The 22,640-nt window shown below is 63.5% G+C and overlaps 4 protein-coding genes across 31 annotated transcripts; 2 read left to right on the forward strand and 2 right to left on the reverse strand.

The window, feature by feature from the left end:
- The first annotated feature begins 6,232 nt into the window (after window positions 1-6,232).
- On the forward strand, window positions 6,233-15,208 carry CIAO3 (cytosolic iron-sulfur assembly component 3). Of its 3 annotated transcripts, XR_005057905.2 has the most exons (13): window positions 6,233-6,385; window positions 7,450-7,545; window positions 8,992-9,135; window positions 9,363-9,498; window positions 9,962-10,096; window positions 10,315-10,433; window positions 10,632-10,761; window positions 11,384-11,456; window positions 11,859-11,996; window positions 12,448-12,605; window positions 12,772-12,921; window positions 13,890-14,512; window positions 14,840-15,208. XR_005057905.2 is itself a non-coding variant. In XM_017643860.3 (11 exons), exons 1-11 carry the CDS (start codon window positions 6,320-6,322, stop codon window positions 13,008-13,010), a joined length of 1,434 nt encoding a protein of 477 aa, XP_017499349.2. In that variant the 5' UTR covers window positions 6,233-6,319; the 3' UTR covers window positions 13,011-13,494. The 3 variants fall into 3 exon arrangements, 2 of the variants coding, with proteins under 2 accessions (XP_017499349.2, XP_017499350.2); XM_017643860.3 differs by lacking the exons at window positions 13,890-14,512; window positions 14,840-15,208 and having other exon boundaries at window positions 12,772-13,494; XM_017643861.3 differs by lacking the exons at window positions 13,890-14,512; window positions 14,840-15,208 and having other exon boundaries at window positions 9,366-9,498; window positions 12,772-13,494.
- Window positions 13,737-16,563, reverse strand: HAGHL (hydroxyacylglutathione hydrolase like). 4 transcript variants are annotated; one of them, XM_037005754.2, is made up of 9 exons: window positions 16,424-16,563; window positions 16,030-16,222; window positions 15,679-15,743; window positions 15,469-15,586; window positions 15,282-15,390; window positions 15,102-15,205; window positions 14,800-14,898; window positions 14,401-14,480; window positions 13,737-14,184 (listed from the first exon to the last, which is right to left on the reverse strand). In XM_037005754.2, the coding sequence occupies exons 2-9, from the start codon at window positions 16,132-16,134 to the stop codon at window positions 14,016-14,018; spliced, it is 849 nt and encodes a 282-aa protein (XP_036861649.1). In that variant the 5' UTR covers window positions 16,135-16,222; window positions 16,424-16,563; the 3' UTR covers window positions 13,737-14,015. The 4 variants fall into 4 exon arrangements, with proteins under 4 accessions (XP_036861649.1, XP_017499362.2, XP_036861651.1 ...); XM_017643873.3 differs by having other exon boundaries at window positions 14,800-14,901; XM_037005756.2 differs by having other exon boundaries at window positions 13,737-13,977; window positions 14,401-14,557; window positions 14,800-14,901.
- Window positions 16,564-16,628: 65 nt separating this feature from the next.
- On the forward strand, window positions 16,629-20,975 carry CCDC78 (coiled-coil domain containing 78). 23 transcript variants are annotated; one of them, XR_012121829.1, is made up of 13 exons: window positions 16,629-17,294; window positions 17,503-17,640; window positions 17,714-17,800; window positions 17,948-18,163; window positions 18,365-18,432; window positions 18,559-18,637; window positions 18,751-18,876; window positions 19,075-19,256; window positions 19,332-19,493; window positions 19,658-19,701; window positions 20,362-20,428; window positions 20,504-20,604; window positions 20,706-20,932. XR_012121829.1 is itself a non-coding variant. In XM_037005728.2 (13 exons), the coding sequence occupies exons 1-13, from the start codon at window positions 17,235-17,237 to the stop codon at window positions 20,818-20,820; spliced, it is 1,455 nt and encodes a 484-aa protein (XP_036861623.1). In that variant the 5' UTR covers window positions 16,629-17,234; the 3' UTR covers window positions 20,821-20,932. The 23 variants fall into 23 exon arrangements, 20 of the variants coding, with proteins under 20 accessions (XP_036861623.1, XP_036861628.1, XP_036861629.1 ...); XR_012121828.1 differs by having other exon boundaries at window positions 20,709-20,932; XM_037005728.2 differs by having other exon boundaries at window positions 19,322-19,493.
- On the reverse strand, window positions 20,923-22,213 carry ANTKMT (adenine nucleotide translocase lysine methyltransferase). The gene is made up of 5 exons (XM_017643812.3): window positions 21,921-22,213; window positions 21,733-21,837; window positions 21,508-21,648; window positions 21,297-21,347; window positions 20,923-21,184 (listed from the first exon to the last, which is right to left on the reverse strand). Exons 1-5 carry the CDS (start codon window positions 22,077-22,079, stop codon window positions 20,963-20,965), a joined length of 678 nt encoding a protein of 225 aa, XP_017499301.3. The 5' UTR covers window positions 22,080-22,213; the 3' UTR covers window positions 20,923-20,962.
- Between the last annotated feature and the right edge of the window lie 427 nt (window positions 22,214-22,640).

Raw genomic sequence — 22,640 nt, forward strand, 5'->3', positions numbered from 1 at the left:
TTGGTGACCCCTGTCCCTGGTCACTAACTGCTTCCATGTGCGTCCCCCCAGCAGGGCAGATCTGGGGCTGCTGCCTCCGGGGTGGGAACACAGTCTGGGTAGGAGCAGCCATCTGACCTGAGCTCCCACCCGCCTGCTTCCATGGTTGCCCCGAGCCCTGCGCCGGGAGCCCTGAGGAACCTGCTGGGCCCCAGGACCCGCACCCCACCTTCCAGCACACATGGCAGTCCTGGGCAATGCCTTCGGGGCCTTGGAGGAGTGGAGCAGACGTGTGCACAACTGGACCTGGGGGCCCAGCACACCCCTGACAAAGTGGCCAGCCTCCCTGGCCTGACCCCAGGTCTCTGCCCCGGCCCTGCTGGCCAACCTGGCTGTGCACCCAGTGTGCTGGCTGAGGAGGGCTGGGCCAGCTTCCCAGAGGTGCTGGCACCCATGAGTGGCTGTCCTGAGCTGGGAATGAAGAGGGGACAGGACTGCTGTTTGCCCAGCTGACCCCTCTTCTGCAGGCCCGGCTGCCAAGCACTGCCCTGGCCGCCTCCTGCTGGGCCTCTCCTGCATGGCCCAGGGCTCGACCCACAGGGCAGCGCAGCCAGGATGGCGCGCCCTGCTCCCAGGCTTGCCTGCGGCCCTTCCTGCTGGCGCAACAGCACTGTTCTGGCCCAGATCCCAGCGATATCTCCCACACGGCCTCCTGGCAGATTCGGGAGTGGGGGGGGGGGGCGGCGGGGGCTGAGGGACTGGGTGGTGACCCCGCCATGGAACCCACCAGAATGAGGGGCTGCAGCAGCATCTGGTTTCTCCTGGTGTTGGCACCCATGGGGCATCTGTAGCCTCTGCAGAAACTTCCAGACCTGCAAGGCATTTGGGGGTGAAAGCAAGTGGCAGGGCCACCCTAACCCCCCAACCCACTGAAGTCTGGCATCCTGGGGTGGTTGCTGGGAGCAGTGGATGGGCAGGGCTCGGAGGCAGCCCTGGATGGGGGCAGAGATCAGGCCCACCTACAGCTCCAGCCGGGGCCTGCCTCCTCACAGGAGTCTGAACCTCCGTGTGGCTGAAAAGGGGCCCCCAGAGCCCCTCATGCTCACACGGGTGGGAGTGCCCCAGGGGCACATGCCCCCAGCTGTGGCAACACATACCTGGAAGTCAGCTATTTGCCAGCTCAGCAGCTGCTGCCTGGGACCTGAGGCTCAAGGCATGAGCCCCAGAGGGTGCCAGGCTGGCTGGGCGCCCTGCGGGGGATGGGTGGCTAATGACAGCTGGGTGGACAGACACAGGACAGCCAGGCCGATGGGCGTCAGGGTTGGGGATGCGGAAGGGCTGAGGGCAGTGCCAGCCCCCAGGCCCAGGTCCTAGTAGGCTCCTGCCAGCCCACTGGCCACCTTCTCTCAGCCTCAGGCACTGTCTCCCGGGGGCTGGAAGCAGACCAGGGCCTGGGGCAGTTCTCTGTGGAGCTCCCCTGGTGAGCCTTGGGACGGGCCCTGGCCTCCGTGTGGTAGGATCCTGGGCCTGTCCTGAGGCCACTGTGGCCAGGCCACCTGGGCTGGCTCCAGGCCATCCACCCTGCCTGAGGCCTGTGCCTCGGGGTACCCAGGCCAACCAGCCCCAGGCCTGCTGTGAGCACAGGGGCAGGGTCACCGATGGCCGAGGGGTACTGCCAGTCCCTGCCACGTGGGACCAAGCCCCAGACCTGCTGGGCAAGCCCGCAGAGCCTGGAGGCCTTGGGGCTTGGGGCTCCCCAGGGGACCCCAGCCCTGCCACTCCAGACCCCACCACCAGCCACACACTTCCTCAGGCACCCCAGATGCCCCACGTGGTGAAGGGGGCTGAGTACAGATGTGGGTGCATGCAGAGGCACCTGGCTTTGACGCTCTGCCACGGCAGGTGGGGGACACAGGGCTGAAAACAAGTTGCAACGTCTTCCACACCCGGACAGGCCATATCCCTCGGAGTCACCCCACACAAGCCAGCACTATTCTGTGGCCAGCGGGACCTGGTGTGCCTCACACCCCTGTCCTGCAGGACAGACAGGTGGCCTGGCCACCCCTCCCAGGCTCACAGCCCGGGACAGCTGTGCCCCTGGCCGTGCCGGCTCTGGCCCTAGGCACCTGGGCTGGCAAAGTAAAGGGCTTCCCCTCTTCCTCCTGCCTGCCCACCGGGACTACTTAGCCCATGGTTCCCATGGAGACGTGGCCTCTGGGTCACCAGCAGGGCCTCTTGGGGCCAGGGCAGGCCCAGCCTCCAGCAAGTGCCGTGTCCCGCCCAGGACCTGAAGCTTCAAGCCTTGCATCACAGCAAGGTGCTCCCCAACCAGCCTTGCCTGCGCTGCTCCCAGCCCCACGTGGGCAGGGGCAGGGGCAGGGGCAGGGCCAGAGGGGGGACCCCTGAAAGGCTGCCCACACTCTGACCCGCCCCCCTCCTGGCCCTGGTCTCCCCCTGGAGGAGTGGGTCACGGCAGGCCTCCTCATTAGCTGCTAATTGCAGCGTGCTGGCCTCCCCTGGCCGGGCAGTTGCCAGGATCACACCTGTTGTCAAGATGTGGTGGACCCCAAGGGGACGTGCCGTCTGTTGATTATGCTGGTAATGATGCGCTCATTGCCCGGTAATTCCCTTCAACAAATAAAACACCACGTCTCTTGGCCCAGGGCAGCTTCGTGGAGAGCCCTGGTGCACCTGGGGTGGGGTGGGGAGGCCCAGCGGGCGTGGGCAAGGCATCTCAGGCAACCGAGAGAAACGGGAAGCACCCAGGGCCCGAGAGCAGGCCAAGTCGTCACCAGCAACCCCATGTCTTCCTGCCAAGGCTGCTTTCTCTCCTGGGTCCTGAGTAAGGGGCACAGGGGCCTGCCCCCCCGGGCCCTTTCCCACCCCTCCCTCTCCACCCCAGCAGGGCTGGGAGAACCCTGGGCAGGAGCGAGAAGGTCTGCAGGGACAGGCTTGGAGTCTGTGTCCCCGTCACCCAGACAGGGAGGGGCACCAGGACCCGTGCGGATCTGGGTTGTTCTTAACCAGAACCTCCTGAGCATGAAAACCTTCACACCATAAGGAGACTGCTCCCTGACCACGGCATTTACAGGCAAAATAGTGCACAGGTTACAAAAAGTGCCAGGATGGGTTTAGAGGGAAAGCACTTGATATGAGGCCAGCCGTGAATTTGGAAGAATGCCTGAGCCAGGGCCCTGGGGACATGCTCCCCCACCCCATTCTACAGTACCGTGGCCCCGGAGAAAGGGCTCATGGACCCAGCCTCCTCCCCACTCCTCCCACCTGGCAGCGCCTGGGCCCCCAGACTTGGTGTCAGATGGCTGTCAGCAGGTGGCCCGGCAGTACAGGGGCCAGAGCAGAGGGCCTCCTCCCTGTGGCCCTGGCCACCCCTCCCCACCCTGTGCCTGTGGGGGGGCCAAGGCCTGTGCAGGTGACTGCAACCCCCTGGGCTGTGCCCTGGAAGCATGTCCTTCCTCTTATAGTCCAACCATGCCAGGCAGGGGGAGTTTCCAATTTCTTGGGGGCTGTGACCCACAATACAGTAACATTGGAGAATGTAGCAAACATTTTTAGAAAAGACAAAATACCTTGCATTTGCCCCCACCCTGGGTCATTTTATTTCCACTGCACACAGGCCACCTGTCCTGGAAAGACCCCTCTGGCCAACCCCTTTCTACAGCACTCCTCAGCTCCCACACTCAGGCCTCAGGCACGGCCGGCTACATCCCCCCTGCCCACCTGTTCCCCGAGGGCCAGCCCAGCCCATGTGCGTGGCAGGCTGTGACCTGCCCTGAGGGCCCCACAGAAACTTGGATGCGGTGAGCCAAACGGTTCCTGTCAATAACGTGTCTGCCTGGAACCTGTGTATGGGGACTTATTGGGAGAAAGAGTCTTTGCAGGGTGATCAGTGAAGGATCTTGAGAGGAGATCATGCTGGGTTAGGTTGGACCCCAAACTCCATGACACGTGGCCTTATAAAAGAAGGGAGAAGACATGGGAGCTGTGTGAGCACAGAGGCAGGGGCTGGAGTGACACGGCCATGTGCCCAGAGCTGCCTGGAGCTGGGCGTGCCAGGCAGGAGCTGGGCAAGGCTGGAGGAACCCTCCCCTGGAAATTTTGGAGGGGGCTCAGGTCTGTGGACCCCTTGATTTCAGACTTCTGGCCTCCAGAGCTGAGAGAGGATAACTTTGAACGCCCCCCAACCCTCACTCCCCGTTTGTGGTCCTTTGTTACTGCAGCCCAGGATACCAACTTATGGGAAAGGAGGTCAGCTCAGCCTGCCACGGAGCCATGCCTGCCCCCACCCAGTGACCACGTGGCCGGCTTTGGGCCAGCAGCGTCCTTTGGGCGGGTCCAGAGCCGAGGCTGGGCTTTGTGCTTGCTCCAGCCCAGGGAAAGGGGTGCCACACCCAGTCACTGCGTCCCAGCCGCTGCCAGGCCAGTTGGCCTGTCCATGGGGGCTGCAGCCCGCCTGGTGTCCTCTGCTGGCCCTGAATCCCCCCAACGTGTGTAAATTCTGGTACTGCACATGGTAAACACTCAGTAAATACTCTTTAATGATGGTGATGAAACAATTTGCAAAACGTGAGATAGCAGGCACACTGGGGCAAGCTGCAGTGTTGGCTCAGGATCCCAGGGGTCTCCAGGGACATTGCTTGGAGTTAGTAAAAATCCTGGAGTCCTGGAAGGGCCCTGCCCCTGACTGCCCAGAGCAGGCCAGAGGAGGACCTGCCCTATCTCGTGTGTGTGTGTGTGTGTGTGTGTGCCCGTGTGCACATGCATGTGTTCTGAACACTTGGTGCAAGTGGGGCCACATGCTGCATGATCTTCTGCGTCTTCTTTCACTGAGTGTGAGGTCCTCAGGGTCCATCCACATGTCAGGGCTTCCTGCCCTTTTAAGGCTGAATTGTATCCCTCTGGGTGGATGGACCAGCGTGTTTATCTGCTCCTCTGCTGATGGGCGCTGAGCCATTCCCACCATTTGTCTATTGCCTGTCCTTGCTCCCCTGGTCTGCTCTTACAGATTTGGGCTCTGGGGAAAGAAAGGTTGAAGCCTGCCCTGCATATCTGCACGTCAAAGTCGCCCCTCTAGTGTCAGAAGAAACCACCCCTCACCCCAGATGGCGACTACCCTTTGTCCCCCAGCCTCAACCGCAGCCCTCTCTGCTATAAATCGCCCCCATCATCCCAGCCTAACAGACCCTCATCGTGCCCCAATCCCAATGGCACTTACTCACACATTGTCTGTAAACTGACTGGGGCATTTTGGCAAGACTAAGTCTATTTTGTGCTCACCTAGTTCTGGTAACTAGTGGGATGGTGCAGATTCAGGCATCGTATCTCACATCCTGGTCAGGGACTGTCAGGATGGCGGACCAGTGGGAACTGGGAGCCCACCCGGGACAGCTGCCGAGAAATAAGGCCCTGTGCTGGGACCAACAGGTGCAGCTGCAAGGGCACGAAACACCCCACCCATAGCAGGCAGGCCTTGGGTCCCCGCACCTCACAGTAAAGCCACAGACAGGTGCAGGGGTCGCCAGGTAGAGTCACTTTGGGGCAAGAACCCCAAGACAATGAGAACACAGACCAGGCTGGGCCCTCAGGGACGTGAGATTGTGGCCGCCATTCCCAGGCTGAGCCTGCCAGGGCACCCCCCGGGGGGGGCAGGTGGACTCCCGGACGAGCCAGACTCCGCCACTGTTTCCTTGGGAGCCCCAGTAAAAAGTGGTCATTGACTATGTAACTGACACGATTTACAACAGCTCAAAAGTTGAGTCCGACCAGCAGCAGTCCTGTTTCAGGTTAGAAATTCTTACAGGGAAATGGAGTTTTCTCAGGCTGGTCTCCAAAATAACAGAAGAGAGTGTCGGAGGCGGTGGGCGGAGGACCCCAGGTCTTGCACTGAGCCGCGGGATGGTGAGGAAGCGCCCCCTACCCTTGTCACTATCCTTTCCTTACTATTCAGTACAAACTGGGCACCCACACTGAGTAAGGCGCCGTTTGGGTTCTTGGGCTGCGTCCAGGACCACGCAAAGCAAGGCCGCGGCTTCTGCAAGCTGCACACCTGGCCGGCAGGCGAGCGCTGCGGAGGGAGATGTCCCTCTTGTCCACGAGGCGCCCGCGCCCAGCAGGAGGCAGGCAGGGTGACGGGCGCCCGCCGTCTCCTCCGTGGGACCGGGCCCGCCGGCAGGGGGCGCGCGCCTCCAGGAACCCGGTCGTGGGGCCAGGTGCGCATGCGCCGCGGCGCGGAAGCGCTTTCCGGCACCGTGGCGGAATAGTCGTGTCGTTTCGCGCCTTTTGGCGACCTCTGTGCGCGGTGCCCCACGGCAGCGTGGCCGACATGGCGTCGCCCTTCAGCGGGGTGCTGCGGCTGACGGACCTGGACGACTATATCGGGCCGTCGCAGGTGGGCCAGCCCGGGCGGGTGACGGCCGTGCGCGGGGCGCACCTCCCGCCTCATTTTCTCCCATGAAAATGGGACCGGAACCCCGGGACCCGCGCGCGGCCCCGCGCTCGGCCAGCCCCCGGCCGAATGGGAGCCGGGGAGCCGGGGAGCCGGGGAGGGCGGCCCGCCCGGTAGCCGCGCTGCAGGGCGTCGGGCGGCGCGCGAAGTCGAGGCCTAGGGCTCGGGGCGGGGTCGCCAGCCAGCGGCCGGGAGGGGAGAGCGGGAGCCGCCGTCACAGGGGGGCGCGCGGAGCCCGGAGGGACCCGGCGGGGGCCGCCAGAGCCACCCCGAGGGGGAGTGGCGGGCCTGGTCTGGGGCCGGGAGGACCCTGCGCAGCTTTTCCGAGGCAGTTTCTTTTGCATAAACGGGGGCAGTCCCACCTCAGTTTCAAGAGAAGGGGCGGTTGTCGCTGGAGGCACGCGCTGTGGCTGCCCAGGAAATGTCAGGGTGTGTGGTCAACGTAGGGGCCGGGCTGGGGGGGGAAGGCAGAGCTTGCCCTTAAGGGTAAGGCGCTCTTATCGGGGTGCCAACCCATGGGCCAGGGCTCAGGGGCGGGCCTTAGGCGGGGGTCCCGGGAGGAGGGGCGCCCTGGGCAGGGATGAGCTCAGACGGGACTCCCGCCAGGCCTTCCTGGGGCAGGTCATTTTCAGGAACGTGATGGCCCGTGAAGATTCTGAGAGTGAAGAAGAGAGAGACCGCAGGGATTCAGGGACGTGGGGAGAGAAATGAACTTTTATCCAGGGCACTGGACAGGGAGGTGTCCTCCAAGCAAAGCTTGTGACTGGCCACTGGCCCTCCAAGGGGTGGCCAGGCCAAGTTAGCACTGACTTCATCAGACTGCAGCAGCAGAGTAACCCTCGGTACCAGCAGGGCATCAGAATGTGTGCCAGCTGCATCGGGGGTAAGCAGCCACATCACTAGGCTTGCTTCTGCAGGAAGACAGGAGGCAGGGCAGGGTCTCGTCCCTTCAGGGCACCCTTCTTCTGCACACTCAGGCCCCTGTTTGGGGTCTCGTACTGGCACAGGATTGCATCAAGCCCATGAAGGTGGACAAGAGGCCCCGACGTGGCGTGGCGAAGATCCACATCGAAGATGATGGGAGTTACTTCCAAGTCAGCCAGGTAAGTTTCAGCTTGGATGACCTGGAACACGCCTCGCTGCTCTGTCCAGTCATAGTGCAGGGACCATGAGGGCTTGCACGTCTCACCAGTCCTCTCCCACGTCAAATTTCACCGGCCATCGGGAAGCTGGGAGAGCGGGGAAGTGGCACAGGGACAGAGCACGGAACTGAGTGGTCCACGGAGGGGCTTTTTTTGCAGAAATGGTGGTTCCCCACTCCCCCTCCCTCCCTCTCTCCTATTCTAATTGTGTGAGATCTTCAAGTTCAGACCCCTTGTTCTTAGTGAATACCTACTTCTTGTACAGTTGAGCAATGATGATACTCTGATCTAATGGTGTTAAAATTCACCCCAACTGTTTGACGTTTGGTCTCTCAAGAACATCCATGCCATCCCACGGGCCACAGGCACTGGGACTCCATCCGAGGAACCTCTCCTGAGCAGGGAAGAACTACAGGGGGCTCAGGGTGGGGCAGGACCCAGCGTGAACAGAGGGCAACCCCATGGCACACGAGTGTTACTGCCTGAGCCTGGCACAGCATGGCACAGCAGTCTTTTAAAGGAAGACGCCTCAGGAGGAGTCCCATGAATGAAGGGACCTAGAGGAGGCGGGGGTGCCCGTGAGCCCCACGGCCCAGAGCAGTGTTGTTGATCTGGGGAGTCGGGAAGCTCATCGGCCTCCTCCTCAGAACAGCATCACAGGCTGGGCCTTCGGGCCTCTGGTTGAATATGCACTGAGCTCAAATCGTGCCTTTGGTGTGTAGCACAGGCCTAGTGACCTGGGCTGGAAGGGAGCTGCAGTCTCTTCAGCCCTCTGGTCACAGGCTGGGCCCCTGCAGCTCACCTGGCCCTGGCTCAGACGGCTGCTGCATTTGCAGAGGGAGTGAAGGGCCCCCTTGGGGATCATCTGCATCTGAGAAAAGCCTGCAGGCCAACTTGAGCAACAAGCTTTGTGTCTGTGGCTGAACCTGACTGCATCCTTTACCAACTCCTCAGGTGCAGGGCAGTAGCCCGGGCTCCTGCCCTCTCTTCCCAATGCCCATCTGTCCTTCCTCTGCCCTTTAGAGCCTGGCCTCTGGTGCCTTCTCTGCAGCCATGTGAGTGCAGCGTGGGGACCAGCAACCCCTCTGCCTCTCCTGGGTTGAGTTGGCCGCTTCTCTGCAGGCTTAATGGCCGCCTTTGCCCTTCTGGCGGCTGCTTTTGCCCTTATGTTAACAGGGCTCTGATGCGCCAGCTGAGCTCAAGCCAGAGTTAGAACTTGATGGTGCTGTTTAAATCTATAGTGTGCATAAGTATTTTTGTAATAAATACTTAATTTTTAAAAATGTAGTGGCACCTCAGGTCAGCCAGCTACCACGTAGGTTACTGATGTCCTGTAGGTTCCATTCACTCGGGAGCTTTGTGTCCTCGGGCAAAGGGGCCTTGTGTACCGGGTTCTCGTGCTTCCAGGACGGAGGGACCCAGAGGCTGGAGAAGGCCAAGATCTCACTGGATGACTGCCTGGCGTGCAGTGGCTGCGTCACCTCAGCAGAGACCGTGCTCATCACTCAGCAGAGCCACGAGGAGCTGCGGAAGATTCTAGATGCCAATAAGGTAAGTGACCGACTACCCAGATACCCAGACCTGGCATGAACCCCAGTCTGCAGGGTTTTCAAGGGCAGCTCAGTCCATGAGAGCCAAGTAATCACTCGTCTTTGGACTTTGACATTAAAATGTCGGGCCCTAAACTTTGGGTTCTGTAAGTACACAAAAATGACACACCTGAGTGGAGCCCCATAGGGATCTGTATGAAGCACACAGCATAAGCTGCGTCTCCTTAGCAGACAGCAGCCCTGGGCCAGCAGAGGCTGGTGGTCGTCTCGGTCTCACCCCAGTCCAGAGCATCGTTGGCTGCAAGGTTCCAGCTGCATCCTGCAGATACCGCTGGGAAATTAACTGCATTCTTTAAAAAAATAGGTAGGTCTGGAATCTCTGCATGTATGCAGCTCAGAGCAGGGGACCTGGGGGGGTCTCTTCATGTCTCCAAGTCACTGAATTTAAACACACCCGGCATGCTGTCTGGAGTTTGACTTTGGCCCAAAGTTTCAGTTTGGCGATTGGGAACAGTGCCCTTTAAGGGAAATTCATCTGAGCCCTGACCCAGCCTTTTCCTGACCTAGATTTCATCCACCCCTCCTATCCTTTTTAAATTAGAATTGTCAGTGCACATTCCCAGGCCTGTCAGGGACTTTGGTTGACTTCTGTGTCAGGAACTAGGCCCCACGGGTGTGGCCTGGCCCTGGGCAGCACCCAACACGTGGTGTCCCAGGACGCTCTGGAACCGAGTGCTTCCCGTAGCCCCTGTGGAAACAGCCGCGGAGCCACTGGAAGGCAGAGCCCCTGCTCCCGAGGGCATCCTTTCTGGGCGCTTGCCTTCCAGGGGTGCACTACGTGTTCGATACTGCCTTCTCAAGGAACTTCAGTCTCCTCGAGAGCCAGCGAGAGTTCGTGCGGCGATTCCGAGGACAGGCCGACCACAGGCAGGCCCTACCCGTGCTGACATCCGTCTGCCCAGGTGTGCTCATGCTATGGGCCCCCAAAAAGCCAGGGGTGAGGCCCTGAGGGTCACCAGCAGGCACATCCGTCCAAGACGGTGATCACGTGGATGCTAGAACCCCGTGATGGTGACGAGGGAGTGGGGACATCCCTAAGGGGACCATCACCCCTCGTGCAAGTTTGTTCACCCCCACGATGTCCTGTCCCTGCTGAGGCGCTGCTTCCTGTCGGCCTCAGGCTGGATCTGCTACGCAGAGAAGACCCACGGCAGCTTCATCATCCCGTACCTCAGCACCGCCCGGTCCCCGCAGCAGGTCATGGGCTCCCTGGTCAAGGACTTCTTTGCCAAGCAGCAGGTAACAGGACACTCCGACTGCGGACTCTGAGCCATTGTCCCGAGAGATGAGCCAGGACCATTTGTGTCCATGGATCTAAACAGTTGTGGTCACACCCTGGCTGCTGGCCAGCTGTGCTCCTGGCTGGGCCTGTCTCCCTGCCTCCCCTAACAGGCGCCATTATGCTGGGGTCAGGCAGCAGCTCCTTTTCCCATACAGCAGTTGACCCCTGACAAGATCTACCACGTGACAGTGATGCCCTGCTACGACAAGAAGCTGGAAGCGTCCAGACCTGACTTTTTCAGCCAGGAGCATCAGACGCGTGACGTGGACTGCGTGGTCACAACAGGTGAGGGTCCCACCACTCTGAGCCCGCAGGCCTCCAGGTGTGGTCTGAGCACAGGGTGACAGCACCTGGGTCCTGCCCCTGGGCTCTGGGAGCTGTGGCCCCCTGTGCAGAGCCCTAGGGCCAACCTGGTGTCCCTCCCCTCGGAGCTATTGGCATTGGAAGCTGTCCCGTACCCTAGGGGACCTGCAGCCTGTGGGTCGCCGGGTGCTCCATCAGCGTTTGCTCTGAGACAGTCTGCACAGGGCGGCCTGTCAGCCTCTTGCTTCACGTCCGTTGCCGTTTCCCAGTCGAGCAGCCTCAGAGCCTCCTGAATTCTTTAAATAAACACCTGGGCATCCAAGCCGAGGAAAGGTGTCCCTGTGCGAACACACACTCTGGTCCCCCTCATGCTGAGCAGGGGGGTGGGCTGCAGCCCTGGGGGAGCAGGGCTGGTCTCCCGAAGGTCTTCAGAAGAGGAGTCCTTCCTCACCTTTGTGGCTGGGTTTGTCCCCTGCAGTCCAGGGGGTGGACACCTGGGGCTGGACACCTGGGGCTCTGGGGCCAGATCACAGGTTGCCGGGCCTGCAGACAGGTGTCCTCCCATGTCCTGTGGCGCTGAGGCCCGGCTGCGGCTTCTTCACAGGAGAAGTCCTCAGGCTGCTGGAGGAGGAAGGCGTCTTGCTGTCAGAACTGGAGGCGGCCCCGCTGGACAGTCTGTAAGTCGCCACCTGCCGTGGCAGAGGCCACAGGCATCCTGGCGGGCAGCACGTGTGAGAATGCGGGCTGGGCACTGTCTTCCCAACCACGCTGTGCACTGTCTGTTCTACATCTGCCCTGTCGTCTGTCTCGGTGTCCACAGAGGTGGTCAGGGTCACGGACTATTAACTGAAGGTCATCAGAGCTGCCCCCAACTTGGTACAGGTCTGAGCTCCCCTGAAAAGATGACTCAGCAGAGCGGAGAGTTCCTCTCCTGCCTGAATGGCCTTTTGACACTGACAAAGCCCCCAGGGGCCTGTGACTCACCTCCCACTTAGAAAACAAATACCCTCCAGCATGGGACAGGTGCCATCTGTGGAAGGCGGCCCATCTGCCACCCAAGGCTATACCCTCCTCCCCAGGTGCAGCAGCGTGTCTTCCCAGGAGCCCACCAGCCACCATGGCGGGGGCTCAGGGGGCTACCTGGCGCACGTGTTCCAGCATGCAGCCCAAGAGCTATTTGGAATCCATGTGGATGAGGTCACCTACAAACCCCAGAGGTCAGCGAGAAGGGCTGGAGTCGGGCATGGCCACCCAGTTATGCCCCCTTGCTGAGGCAGGCATGGTGGTGCTCAGGCACCAAGCAGCAGGCCCTCCTCCACCTTGAGTGGCCAGAGCTCCCCAAGCCTCAGCCTCATCCCCGGGATCAGTGTCCCCGGCCACACGGTGGCAGGGCAGTGTGCCCGGCACAGGGCATGCCCTGGCACAATGCACCACCTCACAGGAGGGCTAGGGCCTGCTGTCCTCCGGGAGCCGAGACCCCCATCCTGCAGATCAGGGAACAGGCTTGGGGGGGGGGTCCCCCGCCCAACTCCTGCAGGTGAGCCTTCTACCATCCCCCATCACTGCCCCCCAGCCAGGTTTGGGTTACGCTGGCAACGTGGCTGCAGGGTGGGGAGTGGAGGGGTCCTGGGCTGGGAGTGTGGACAGGCCTGGGCTGTGCTGCATCAGGAACAAGGACTTCCAGGAGGTGACCCTGGAGCAGGAAGGCCGCGTCCTGCTGCGTTTCGCTGCTGCCTACGGCTTCCGCAACATCCAGAACCTGGTGCAGAAGCTCAAGCGAGGGCGCTGCCCCTACCATTATGTGGAGGTCATGGCCTGCCCTGCAGGTAGCTACAGCAGGGCCACTTGCACTGCACAGGCTCGTGGGGGCCCCTGTAGGACCAGGGCTGGGGGCAGTGGGGCCATCCCCCTCCTGACCATCCTCAGGAAGGCCAGAGTTGGGAAGGGGCCCTTCCTGGTGACCACACCCTTGCCTGCACTGCTCTGTCACAGGCTGCTTGAATGGTGGGGGCCAGCTCCAGGCCCCTGACATGCCCAACAAGGAGCTCCTCCAACACGTGGAGAGGCTGTACAACATGGTCAGGACAGAGGTGCCAGCAGACGTGCCGGGGGTCCAGGAGCTGTACGAGCACTGGCTGCAGGGTGAGAGCTCAGAGCGCGCCACCCGCCTATTGCACACACAGTACCACGCGGTGGAGAAGGCCACTTCTGGCCTCAGTATCCGGTGGTAGGGGACCTCGAGAGTCAGCCAGGCCCACCGTGGTCAGCACTGGGACTCCCAGGAAGGCTGTTAGGGTGTGACGAGACCCCAGGGAGTGCTCCCCAAATGATGAGCTGCAGAAAACATGCTGGGACCGAGTAGGAACAAGACAGAACCCACAGTTTGCAGCCTGCGCTCTCCAACTCCCACTGTGGGCGCTGGAGCTTCCCCAAGGTGCTGCAGCCTCTCCTGAGCCCAGGCTGTGGCAGTGCCTGTTTCTCCTGGTGCTGGTGACCCGAGCATCTGAGGCGTGCCTGTCCCCTGGGGACCTTAAGGCAGAGCAAAAGGGGGTTCTTTTTCACGCATTTCTAGAGTCCTTGAGGCTAAGCTGTGGAGGGCAGCAATGGGCTCAGCTGGCTGAGCTTACAGGCCATTGTGGGGAGCCCCACTGTGTGGGACAGCAGAGGACACGAAAGGGGCCCGCAGCCCGTGACACCATGGCAGGGATGGCTGCCTGCTCCACCTGGAACCAGGTGTTTGTTCTGATGGAGCTGTGGCCTCCAGCGCCTGAGAACCTGTGTTCTCTGGGCCCAGCTCCAGTGGGGACATCAGGGCCGGGCCTCCCTGGTCATGCCGGCCAGGTCCTAGCTCCACGGCTGGATCCCCTGTACAAATGCAGGGAAGGGCAGAGTGGACTGTGCCTGCCAGGCCCGTCCCCACTAACTCCTCCTCAAATAAAGAACCTCTCCCAGAACTATTCTGATCATCTCTGCCGGTACCAACAGAGAGGCCTTCCAAAGCTTTATTCAAAGGGCAGGAGCCCTGTGCACCCCACTAGGCCTCTTCCCCAGCACACAGGTCTCGGGGCTCACAAACACCCCGGTAAGGAGCCCTCCATGTCTGTTGCCAGAAGTGCCAGAGTGAAGCCCCGAAGCCAGGCAGCTGACTGGGCAGGGTTGCAGAGGGTCCAGAGGCACCACTCAGTGGGCTCAGTCGGCCTGAGGGAGGAGGACATGCTGACTGGCCCCCTCGAAGCTCACTTCTGTTGGGGTGTGCTCAGGAGCCCCCACTGCAGCGCCAGGAGAGCCCGGGCCTGCGGCTGCAGCGGCTCGGCCACCCGTTCGAAGCTCGTCTGCTCCCTGCAGAGCACCTCCAGGACCTCAGCTGGGTCCACCTTCCCTGTGAACTTGCGCACAGGTTCCTCTCTGCAGCGAGAGGGGGTTCGTGGGGGCCTGCTCAGCAGGCACTGGCAGAGGGCACTTAAGTTCCATCGGCCCGATAACCGGTCCCTGACATGTCCCTCAGTGTCCAAGTCACTGCCAGGGAGGGCCTTGGGCCTCCTGAGCCACCCTGGGTCAGGCTCAGATGCATGCTTCCCAGCCTGCCCCGCAGGAAGTCCAGGGATGTGGGCCAGTACTCACGCCACCCTCAGGAAAGGGTTGTAAAGGAGCTCCTCGCCCAGAGTGGACGGCACCGTGGGCACATCATCCTCGTCCCTCTTCTGGAATGACCACAGGCTCTTGTCACACACAGGTTTGTTTGAGAGCTCCAGGCACCTTGGCTGGGGTCAGCCCCAGCCTGGGGGTGGGAGCAGAGGAGGGGCTGCCTTCCCTGGTCTGGCCCCAGCCAATCCTGCAGGCTGCCAGGATCCCTGTCTAAGGCTAACCCCACCCTTAGGGGAGTGCTGGGCAGCAGCCCCCCAGGCTAAGCCAGGTCTGGTCACACAGGCCAGTGGTGGTAGATTCCCCCTTCCCCTGCAGTGTCCATCCTGGGTCCCAGCCCCCCTCCCACCCTCGCCATTGAGAGAAGAAAGGCTGCACCTTGGCCCATGACAGCTTGGTCCTCACGTGGTCATTGCAGGGCTCCACTTTCTGTGCAAACTCAAGGTTGGCCAGCGTGTGCTCGTGGCCACAGAACACCTTCTGGAGAAAGGATGCACTGGGGGTGCACTCTGTGCCACAGGCAGAGATGGGGTGGTGCTCACCCCGGCCACCCAGCACCTGTCACACCCCCACACCCGCCCACCCAATCTCCAGGGCTGATGAGCTTTCACTCTGGACCCCGGCACAGGGCAAGTGCAAAGTGTGCATGTGGGTTGTGTCGGGAGGGACGGGCCGCTCACTGTCTCGGGGGGCAGGGTGCCCAGGGTCTTGGCCAGGCTCTGGTACATCTGCTGAGCTGAGCTCTCCAGGCGCCGGCCACAGCCTGCCACGGTCAGCGCGTCCCCTGGGGAGGCGGGCAGGTCAGGAAAGGTGGGGCGTGGTCAGAGGGAGGTGGGGCTGGGGGGCGCCGGCAGCCGAACCTGAGAACACCGCCGGCGGGTCTGGACACTCGTCTTCCCACAGGAAGTAGCTCATGTGGCCGGTAGTATGGCCGGGAGTCAAGAGGCAGCGAACGTGGATGGCCCCGAACTGCAGCAGGGTGGTAGGAGGGTCTGTGAGGCATGCAGGCCCAGGATGCCCCCTCCTGCCCTCCTGGGCGCCGCTCACCCGCAGCTCCTCGCCGTGGGCCAGCCTGCGGGTCAGTGCGCAGATGCGCTCGTCGGCGCCCAGCACGGCCAGCCTGGGGTTCAGCCGCACCAGCTCCGCGTTGCCCCGCGCGTGGTCCCTGCGGACGGCAGGGCGGGATCACGCCCGGGGTGGGACAGGGCCTTGGGCCACGCCCTCCCTCGCTCCTCGGTCCGCCCCGCCCACGCTCACCAGTGGTGGTGGGTGGTCAGCACGGTGGTCAGTGATGCCCCCTCCCGGACCACGATCTCCAGCAGCTGAAAATGATGGGAGTTAGGAAGATGCGTACGGTCCAGATGGCCCCCCATAATGGGGCGCCAAGTTAGGGGTGCACAGAGCCCCGGGCGGGGCAGGAGATCCGGCAATCACTGAGCAGCCGGTGCGTTCCGGAGAGAGACGAGAGGAAGGGAAAGGGAGCTCCGAGGCCGCCCTGACCTCAGGGGAGGCCCAGCGCGGTCAAGGAACACGGGGCCGCTCAGTTCCAACCGGGTGGTCGGGAAGGAGGGTGGCCGGCCGGCCCGTCCGTGCAAAGCCTGCCCTCACCCTCTTGGGCACGGCCACATCTACGGCCAGGGCCTCCCGCGTGTTCTCCTCGATGACCAGGTACATGTAGTTGTCCTCAAGCACGGGGATGACCTTGACCCTCATGGTTCAGAGCGCAGCCACCCCGCGCCGACCCAGGCCTTCCGAGCCCCTTCCTCGGGGCGGCAGCTTTCCTCTCCAAACGTAGGCAGGGCTGCGCAGGGAGGGGTCAGCTCCACGCGCAACCCTGGGCTTCAGCAGGGGAGCCCGCCCCCTGCCCGGGCACCTCCTGGGGAACCGAGCTCCCGCCCCGCGGGCCACGCCCACCGCCGAGGCCCCGCCCCGCGAAGCGTTTTTTTCTCCGGGCCACGCCTCCCCGTGCGCCCCCTTCGAGCTGCCGCGGCCCCCCTCTTACCCTCACGGGCTGTGCCAGTCGGCTGCTGGACAGCGTGAAGGGCGCCGGGACAAGGCGGGCCTCGGTGCCGGTTCCGGGGCTGCAGCAGCTCGGCGCTCGGGCCGCCGCCAACCGCCCGCTCCCGGACGCACCGCCCCCGGCCGGCCCAGAGCTGTGCGCGGCGGCCACCAGAGCCTGGCGCAGGGAGCGCGCGTGTGCACAAGGGAGCGCACGTGCCCTGTGGGGGGGGCCGCGCGCACATCCGGCGCCCTTGCGCCCGGTGTTGCGACGCCCCTTCCGAGCAGTCCTCCTGGTTCCCGGGCGGAGCCATTGCCCCCCCCTCCCGAGCTCCGGGGCCCCTGATTGGGACGTCCGCGCCCCTCCGTCGGGCTGCGGCAGGGGTACCTTCCAGCCAGCACCGCGGAGGTACAAGGAGGCACTTCGTAATTGAGTGTGCGCACCCACTTGGTAGGCGGGGTACCCGCGTGAGGACAGCAGGAACAGCCCCATTCTGTACGCGGTGTCTCCCACTTCCTCAGGCTGGGCGCCTTCTTACACCCTTGGTTGCATCCGTGCCCCGGATAAACGCACGGGCGCTGCTCTGCGCTCCCCAGATGAGGAACGGAAGCTGGGAAGAATGGCTTGCCGTATATGGAAGGAGCTGAGACTTCCCCCCCTGAACCACTGAACTGCCCTGCCTGCCGCCGCGGGTGGGGACCCTGGAGACTCCGGGGGAACAGCAGAGGCCTTGGCAACACAAGCCACCGTGTGGCGACAACAGGCCAGGGGGCGAAGCAGCGCTGGGCTGAGGCGGCTGGAGCTCCCTGTGCCCATGGAGGGCGTTGCGGCCACAAGACTCAAGTCGGGGGCCCCTCCTCAGGCCGTGGAAAAAGTGAGTCTGCTGCTTATGCTGAGGGACTTGGGGGTGCCCTATCCCTTCAGAGGACAGGTGAGGTGCAGGCACCCATGTCCCGTGCCCGATCCTGGTATGTGGGAGGGGCTGCCCCAGCCCAGCTCAGCCAGGCTGAGTGTATGGTGTGTGGCCAGTGAATCCATGGGAGCCGAGGCCACCGCCCAGGCCTGATACCCCCAGGGGACAGGTGGTGTTGCCTCCCCAGGTTCTGCCACAGGCCGAGGACTGGCTGTTGGGTGTCACTGAGGGTGCTTCAGCCTGGGCCACCAGCCACGAGACAGAGCTTCCCTCAGATCTAGAGCTGAGTGAGGAACAGCAGCTGCAGGTATTGGGGGCTGGCAGGAGGGAGGGCACCCGTAGGGTCCCACAGGGACCACCTCTCACCCTGCCACCCACAGATCTCCAAGGAGCTGGTCGCACTGCAGACCAGGGCCCATCAGCTGCAGGAGCGGCACGAGGCTGAGGTCTTTGAGTTGAAGAGCGAGGTGGGCACTGACGTGTGTTGGCCTGAGCACAGGGGGCCCGTGCATACCTATGAGGGGCCCAGGTGTGCCCTGTGAGGTCGTGCACACTCAATGCAGTGCCTACAAGTCCCCACCTGTCCCTTGTGTGCTGTGTCCCTGTGTGCCCAGACGGATGCCGGCCTGTTCACCGGGTGGCCCTGTGAACGGGTGCACCTGCTCATTCAGGTCCTGCAACTGGAGCACCGGGTGCTGGAGCTGGAGCTGGAGGCTCACAGAGCGCGTGCAATCCCAGAAGCAGGAGATCAGAGGCCCCGCCAGGCACCAGCACAGGAGCTTGGGCAAGAGGCCAGGGGTCAGGGACGGTCTGACCACTGCAGAGTACAGGTCACCACAAGCCAAAGGAGAGTCTGTCTGGGTGGGCTGGGAGGGAGCCACGCGAATCCTCAGGCGCTGTGAAGCTCGGACTAGCTCTCCGCACAGGCAGAGCCTGAGGACCAGCAGCAGCCGCCTAGCCCAGGGTAGGGGTGGGCAGTGCAGGGGCCCTGGAGTTTGAGGTCTCAGCCAGGCAGCCCTGTGCCCCTACAGCTGCAGGAAGAAGAGAAGCGGGCACCGGAGCACGACAGGGCCCTGCGGCAGGCACTGGAAACACGTGTGTGAGTGGCTGCCCCACCCGGAGCAGGGAGGGCCCGGCAGTGTGTAGTGCAAGGTGTAGCTGTTCCCAGAGGGCAGAGAGAGTCCCCTGTCCTGGGCCTCGCTGAGCCTGACACCCGTGTCCACAGGGCAGCCCTGGGCCAGCAGCTGCAGGGAGCCCGAGAGGAGGCCAGAACAGTTGGGCAGCGACTGGCTGCACAAGCCTTGGTGAGGCACAGCCCTGCGTGCTTTGAGATCTGGTGGGAGAGGCCCTACAAACAGCCAAGGCCCCTCGAGGCCCATCGCTTAGGACACAGGTTCAAGGAGGTCTCCACCTCCAGGTGCTGTCTGCCTGCCAGGGCCAGCTCCGCCAGGCCGAGGCCGAGAATGCCCAGCTGCAGCAGCAGCTCAAGAAGCTGAGTGAGGAGTATGCCCTCCGGCTGCAGCACTATGCCCGGGCCGCGGCGGTAGGCACTCAGCCGGGTGGGCCTGTGGTGGCTGGGAGCCCTCTGGGTCCCGGGGAGCCCAAAGTTGGCCTTGGTGTGATTGCTTCAGGGGGAGCCTGTGGGGCAGGCCCAGGGCGCTGCCAGACCTGCCCCGTGGAGGGGGTGCGGGACCGGAGTGCGCCCAACTAGCCCACCCTCCCTGGCCCTGCCTGTCTCCAGGAGCACGCAGGTGGTACAGGCCACACAGCCACAGCCCTGCAGGCATTTCTGGAGACCACCCTGGAGGACATCCGGACGGCGCACCACAGCCGTGAGCAACAGCTGGCCCGGGCTGCTCGCGCCTACCGCAAGCGCCTGGCAGATCTGAGCCGCAGACACGAGGAGCTGCTGGTCACCCACAGGTGGGCCCCTCCCTGACATGGGCGCTTGGGTGTATTAGCCCCATGTGACCTGGCATGTGGCTTAGTGTGTGGCAGGTGCTGGTGGGCCCCCATGGGGCACTTGGGACCCCTGAGGCTACTTTCGATGCAGCCACCTTGCATCTGGGGCCCCTGCCCCTGCCCCTGGTCACTGAGCTCGGCCACCTGCAGAAGGACCAGGCAACACTGGAGACACAGCTCCAGAAGCTCAAGACCCAGGTAACTTACCCCTGCGGCCCCATACTGGCCTGGGGCACTGAGCCCCAGAACACACCCTAGGGCCTGTTGCAGGCTCAGTAAAGCCCCAAGGCCTCTGGGCTTCCTACCTTGTGCAGCCATTATAGCCCACCAGCAGGCTCACCACACAGCTCTTGTTCCCACAGGAGGGACGGGATGAAGCCTCCCAGCAGGCCACATCCGAGCCACAGTGAGTGCCCTGGTGCAGGTGTGCGGGCACCTGCAGGGGGGCGTTTGTGTATTCGGCAGGATCGGGTTGCAGCAGTGAACAAGGTGGCCCATCGTGCCCTTGGGTCTGTGTGGGAACTGCCAACAGCCACAGAAAAACCAAGGGCCTGGCAGGAGCAGGACTGACCTTGAATGGGAAGGTTAGGGAGAATCCCCGAGAGAGGGACGTTTCCGTCGGGACCCAGAGGCCCCAAGGAGGAAGAGGTGTGGTGGGATGGCTAACAGAGATCCTGGCCCCAGGTTGGGGTGGGAGCAGGTTCCCCGGTGACCTTCACACTGGGCCTCCGTGTCTCCTAATGTACGACGGGCAGGGGCTTGTGCAGGCCCACCACCCACGCAAACAAACTGCCAGCCTGGGCTGGGAGGCCTCCATTAGCATCTCTACAGATGTTGGGGTCACTGCTGAGCTGGCCTTGTGGCTTTGCCCTCCTTAAGTGGCAGTGTCCCGCTCAGACAACCCCAAGGTCCCAGACAAGGTCCATCGTGGAGGGGTGGGCCCATGCCATCTCACACTTGCTCCCGGAAGGCACCTCAAGGATCTAGTCCCCAGCTTGAGTGGGGTCGTTGATCAGCCCTTGGGCTGAGCTGCCCCTCACGTCCACCTCTCCCTGTTCCCTCACAGGGGCCTGGAAGCTGCATCCTGGGCCCAGATCCACCAGAAGCTCCAAGACTTTTCCCGTGGCACCCAGGTAATGGGCAAGGTCTGGCTGGGGTCCCCTCCTCACATTTTGCTCTGGCTCATGGTTTATGTACCCCCATACCAGGCAGAGCTGGAACGGGAGCGGGCCCAATTGCTAGTCAGGGCCACGGTGGCTGAGGAGCAACTCTCCGAGCTACAGGAGTATGTGGACCAGCACCTGGGCAGGTGGGCTGCAAGGAAGGTGGGGACCTGAGGTCCTTGGTCCCAGGCACCAGGGGCAGGGTTTGTCCACTGCAGGGCAGGTGACTAAGCCTGGTTCCATTAAGCAGGTACAGGCAGGAGATCTTCAGGCTGAGGAAGCTGGTGGGTACCAGGGACCCCTGGAAAGTGGCGGCCACACCGCCAGGCAAGCCCCCACACCTGGAGACCCACAGCCGCTAGCTGGTCTTTGGACAAACTTGGAGAACTCTTCGCAGCCAACATGGAGAGCTTCCCCACCCCCACCCCCACCACACCCTGAAGGACCATTCTACCCAACAAGAGTCAAGGCAGAGCCCACTGAGTCTTTATTTTGTCCAAACGGTCAGCCAGCCTGAGAAGCAGGGACCCTGGGGACGGAGGCAGAACTGGGTCCCGGGACAGACTGCCCAGCCGGCCCACCACCACGGATGTCATAGGCCCAGACACGGTCCAGGCCATCACCCACCACAGCCACAGGCTGCCATGTGGGGAGTGGAAAGCGCCCTGACACCACGCGGGCCCCCGCAGGCAACTCTGCCTGCAACTTGTCCTCCAGCAGTGGCAGCTGTGGGAGAGAGCAGCAGGGTGGGTGGCAGGGCAGACATGGCTGCCCACCCAGCTCTGACACTGGGGGCCTCATGGGCCTCCCCTGGACAGCTGATAAGACCCGGACCTACCATGCTAGGGGCCAGGAACACAGACACATTGTGGCAGTCCTTCAGGCTCACCTGCAGGAAGAAGAGGTCACCTGGCAGGGAACGGGTCACGGTGGCTTCTGAGTCCCTGCCCAGGAGGCAGGGGCACCTGGGGTGTCAGGGTCACCAAGCCAGAACTGAGAACGTGGAGGCCAGGTGTGGGGTCAGAGGGGCTCAGGACTCCCTGGGTTACCTTCCAGAAGTCTTCACGGGAAAAGCAGACACTGCCTGCACAGCCTGCTCTCCGGGCGCGCAGCCGAGCCACCCCCACCAGCCACGGGTTCAGCTCGTAGCCCACAGCTGGGCGGAGCCCACATCTGTGCGCCGCCAGCACCTGTGGGAGGGGGGAGTGAAGGACCAGGGGGTGGCGGTGACGGGAGGGGGTCACGGGAGACACGCCCCCTCTCCCAGTCCTTACAATCCTGCCGTCGCCGGAGCCCAGGTCCACAGTTTTTCCAGTACGGCCTCGCAGCAGCGACAACACGTGCTCCACCTGCCGCACACTCGCACCGACATAAGGCACCTGGGCAGGGAGGCGGGCGGGGTCCGATAGCCATCCCCGCTCCCCGCAGCCCGCCCGGCCTCCCGCGCGCCCCCGCCCCGCACCTGCAGCCTGAGCGGCACGCGGCGGAAGCCCGGCTGCAGCAGCGCCGCCCACACGGCGTAGGCGGCCAGGCCCGAGCCCGCCGCCGCCTGCAGCAGCTCCAACAGGCCCGGCGCCCGCTCGCGCAGATCCGTCAGCGCTTCGGCCGGGTCGTCCTCCATGGCTGCGGGACACGCGGCTGGGGTGGCCCCCGTGCCCGGCCCTCCCCGCCGCACGCCTAGCGAGCCCGCGGCGGCGCCGCCGGAAGGGGCGGGGCAGCGGACGCGGCCCCGGGGAGCCCCTCCCGCGGGTACCAGGCCACGGGGCCGTGGGGGCGCGAGGTGCTCCCGCGGGGTCCGGCCCTGACGCGTCCTGCTCGGGGCCTCTCCCGGCCGGGGGCCCGAGAGAGCGGCGCTCGGCCTGTGAAGGGGGGCCGCCCAGGGTAGCGGGCCGGACGCGGAGCACGGCTGCTGCCGGGAGTGCAGCCCAAGGCGGCGGGGGAAGCTCGCCGCGGGTGCGGGGCGGCCGGCCGGGCTCGTCTTGGGGCGCTGCGGGGACCTGTGCCGACCAGGCCACCGGAAGCCGGCCTAGCTGAGGGGCGGGAGGAGGGGGCTGGCAAGGCACGGTGGGGCAGGCCTATGCTGGCCCTGGGGGAGGCGGCGGCGGCCGGATGTGAGACGGGGGCCTCTGGCAGCTGGCCCGGCCGTGGGGGTGACCTGTCAAACACGAACTGGGAGTGGGAA

This window comes from Manis javanica, chromosome 10, assembly GCF_040802235.1.
Source record: "Manis javanica isolate MJ-LG chromosome 10, MJ_LKY, whole genome shotgun sequence".
Classification (NCBI taxonomy): Eukaryota; Metazoa; Chordata; class Mammalia; order Pholidota; family Manidae; genus Manis; species Manis javanica.

What these genes read in the sequence shown, in the direction of transcription:
- CCDC78 (XM_037005723.2), top strand. Translation starts at nt 17,235, where the DNA reads ATGGAGGGCGTTGCGGCCACAAGACTCAAGTCGGGGGCCCCTCCTCAG. An exon ending in TCTTTGAGTTGAAGAGCGAG is followed by an intron (nt 17,801 to 17,947) that starts GTGGGCACTGAC and finishes CTGTGTGCCCAG; the next exon opens with ACGGATGCCGGCCTGTTCAC. An exon ending in CAGGCCACATCCGAGCCACA is followed by an intron (nt 19,702 to 20,361) that starts GTGAGTGCCCTG and finishes GTTCCCTCACAG; the next exon opens with GGGCCTGGAAGCTGCATCCT.
- ANTKMT (XM_017643812.3), bottom strand. Translation starts at nt 22,079, where the DNA reads ATGGAGGACGACCCGGCCGAAGCGCTGACGGATCTGCGCGAGCGGGCG. An exon ending in GCGTGCCGCTCAGGCTGCAG is followed by an intron (nt 21,838 to 21,920) that starts GTGCGGGGCGGG and finishes CTCCCTGCCCAG; the next exon opens with GTGCCTTATGTCGGTGCGAG. An exon ending in TGTTCCTGGCCCCTAGCATG is followed by an intron (nt 21,185 to 21,296) that starts GTAGGTCCGGGT and finishes TCTCTCCCACAG; the next exon opens with CTGCCACTGCTGGAGGACAA.
- HAGHL (XM_017643873.3), bottom strand. Translation starts at nt 16,134, where the DNA reads ATGAGGGTCAAGGTCATCCCCGTGCTTGAGGACAACTACATGTACCTG. An exon ending in CCAAGCTGTCATGGGCCAAG is followed by an intron (nt 14,481 to 14,799) that starts GTGCAGCCTTTC and finishes TGGTCATTCCAG; the next exon opens with AAGAGGGACGAGGATGATGT. An exon ending in AACCCTTTCCTGAGGGTGGC is followed by an intron (nt 14,185 to 14,400) that starts GTGAGTACTGGC and finishes CTCTCGCTGCAG; the next exon opens with AGAGGAACCTGTGCGCAAGT.
- CIAO3 (XM_017643860.3), top strand. Translation starts at nt 6,320, where the DNA reads ATGGCGTCGCCCTTCAGCGGGGTGCTGCGGCTGACGGACCTGGACGAC. An exon ending in GTTACTTCCAAGTCAGCCAG is followed by an intron (nt 7,546 to 8,991) that starts GTAAGTTTCAGC and finishes TCGTGCTTCCAG; the next exon opens with GACGGAGGGACCCAGAGGCT. An exon ending in GGACTGCGTGGTCACAACAG is followed by an intron (nt 10,762 to 11,383) that starts GTGAGGGTCCCA and finishes GCTTCTTCACAG; the next exon opens with GAGAAGTCCTCAGGCTGCTG.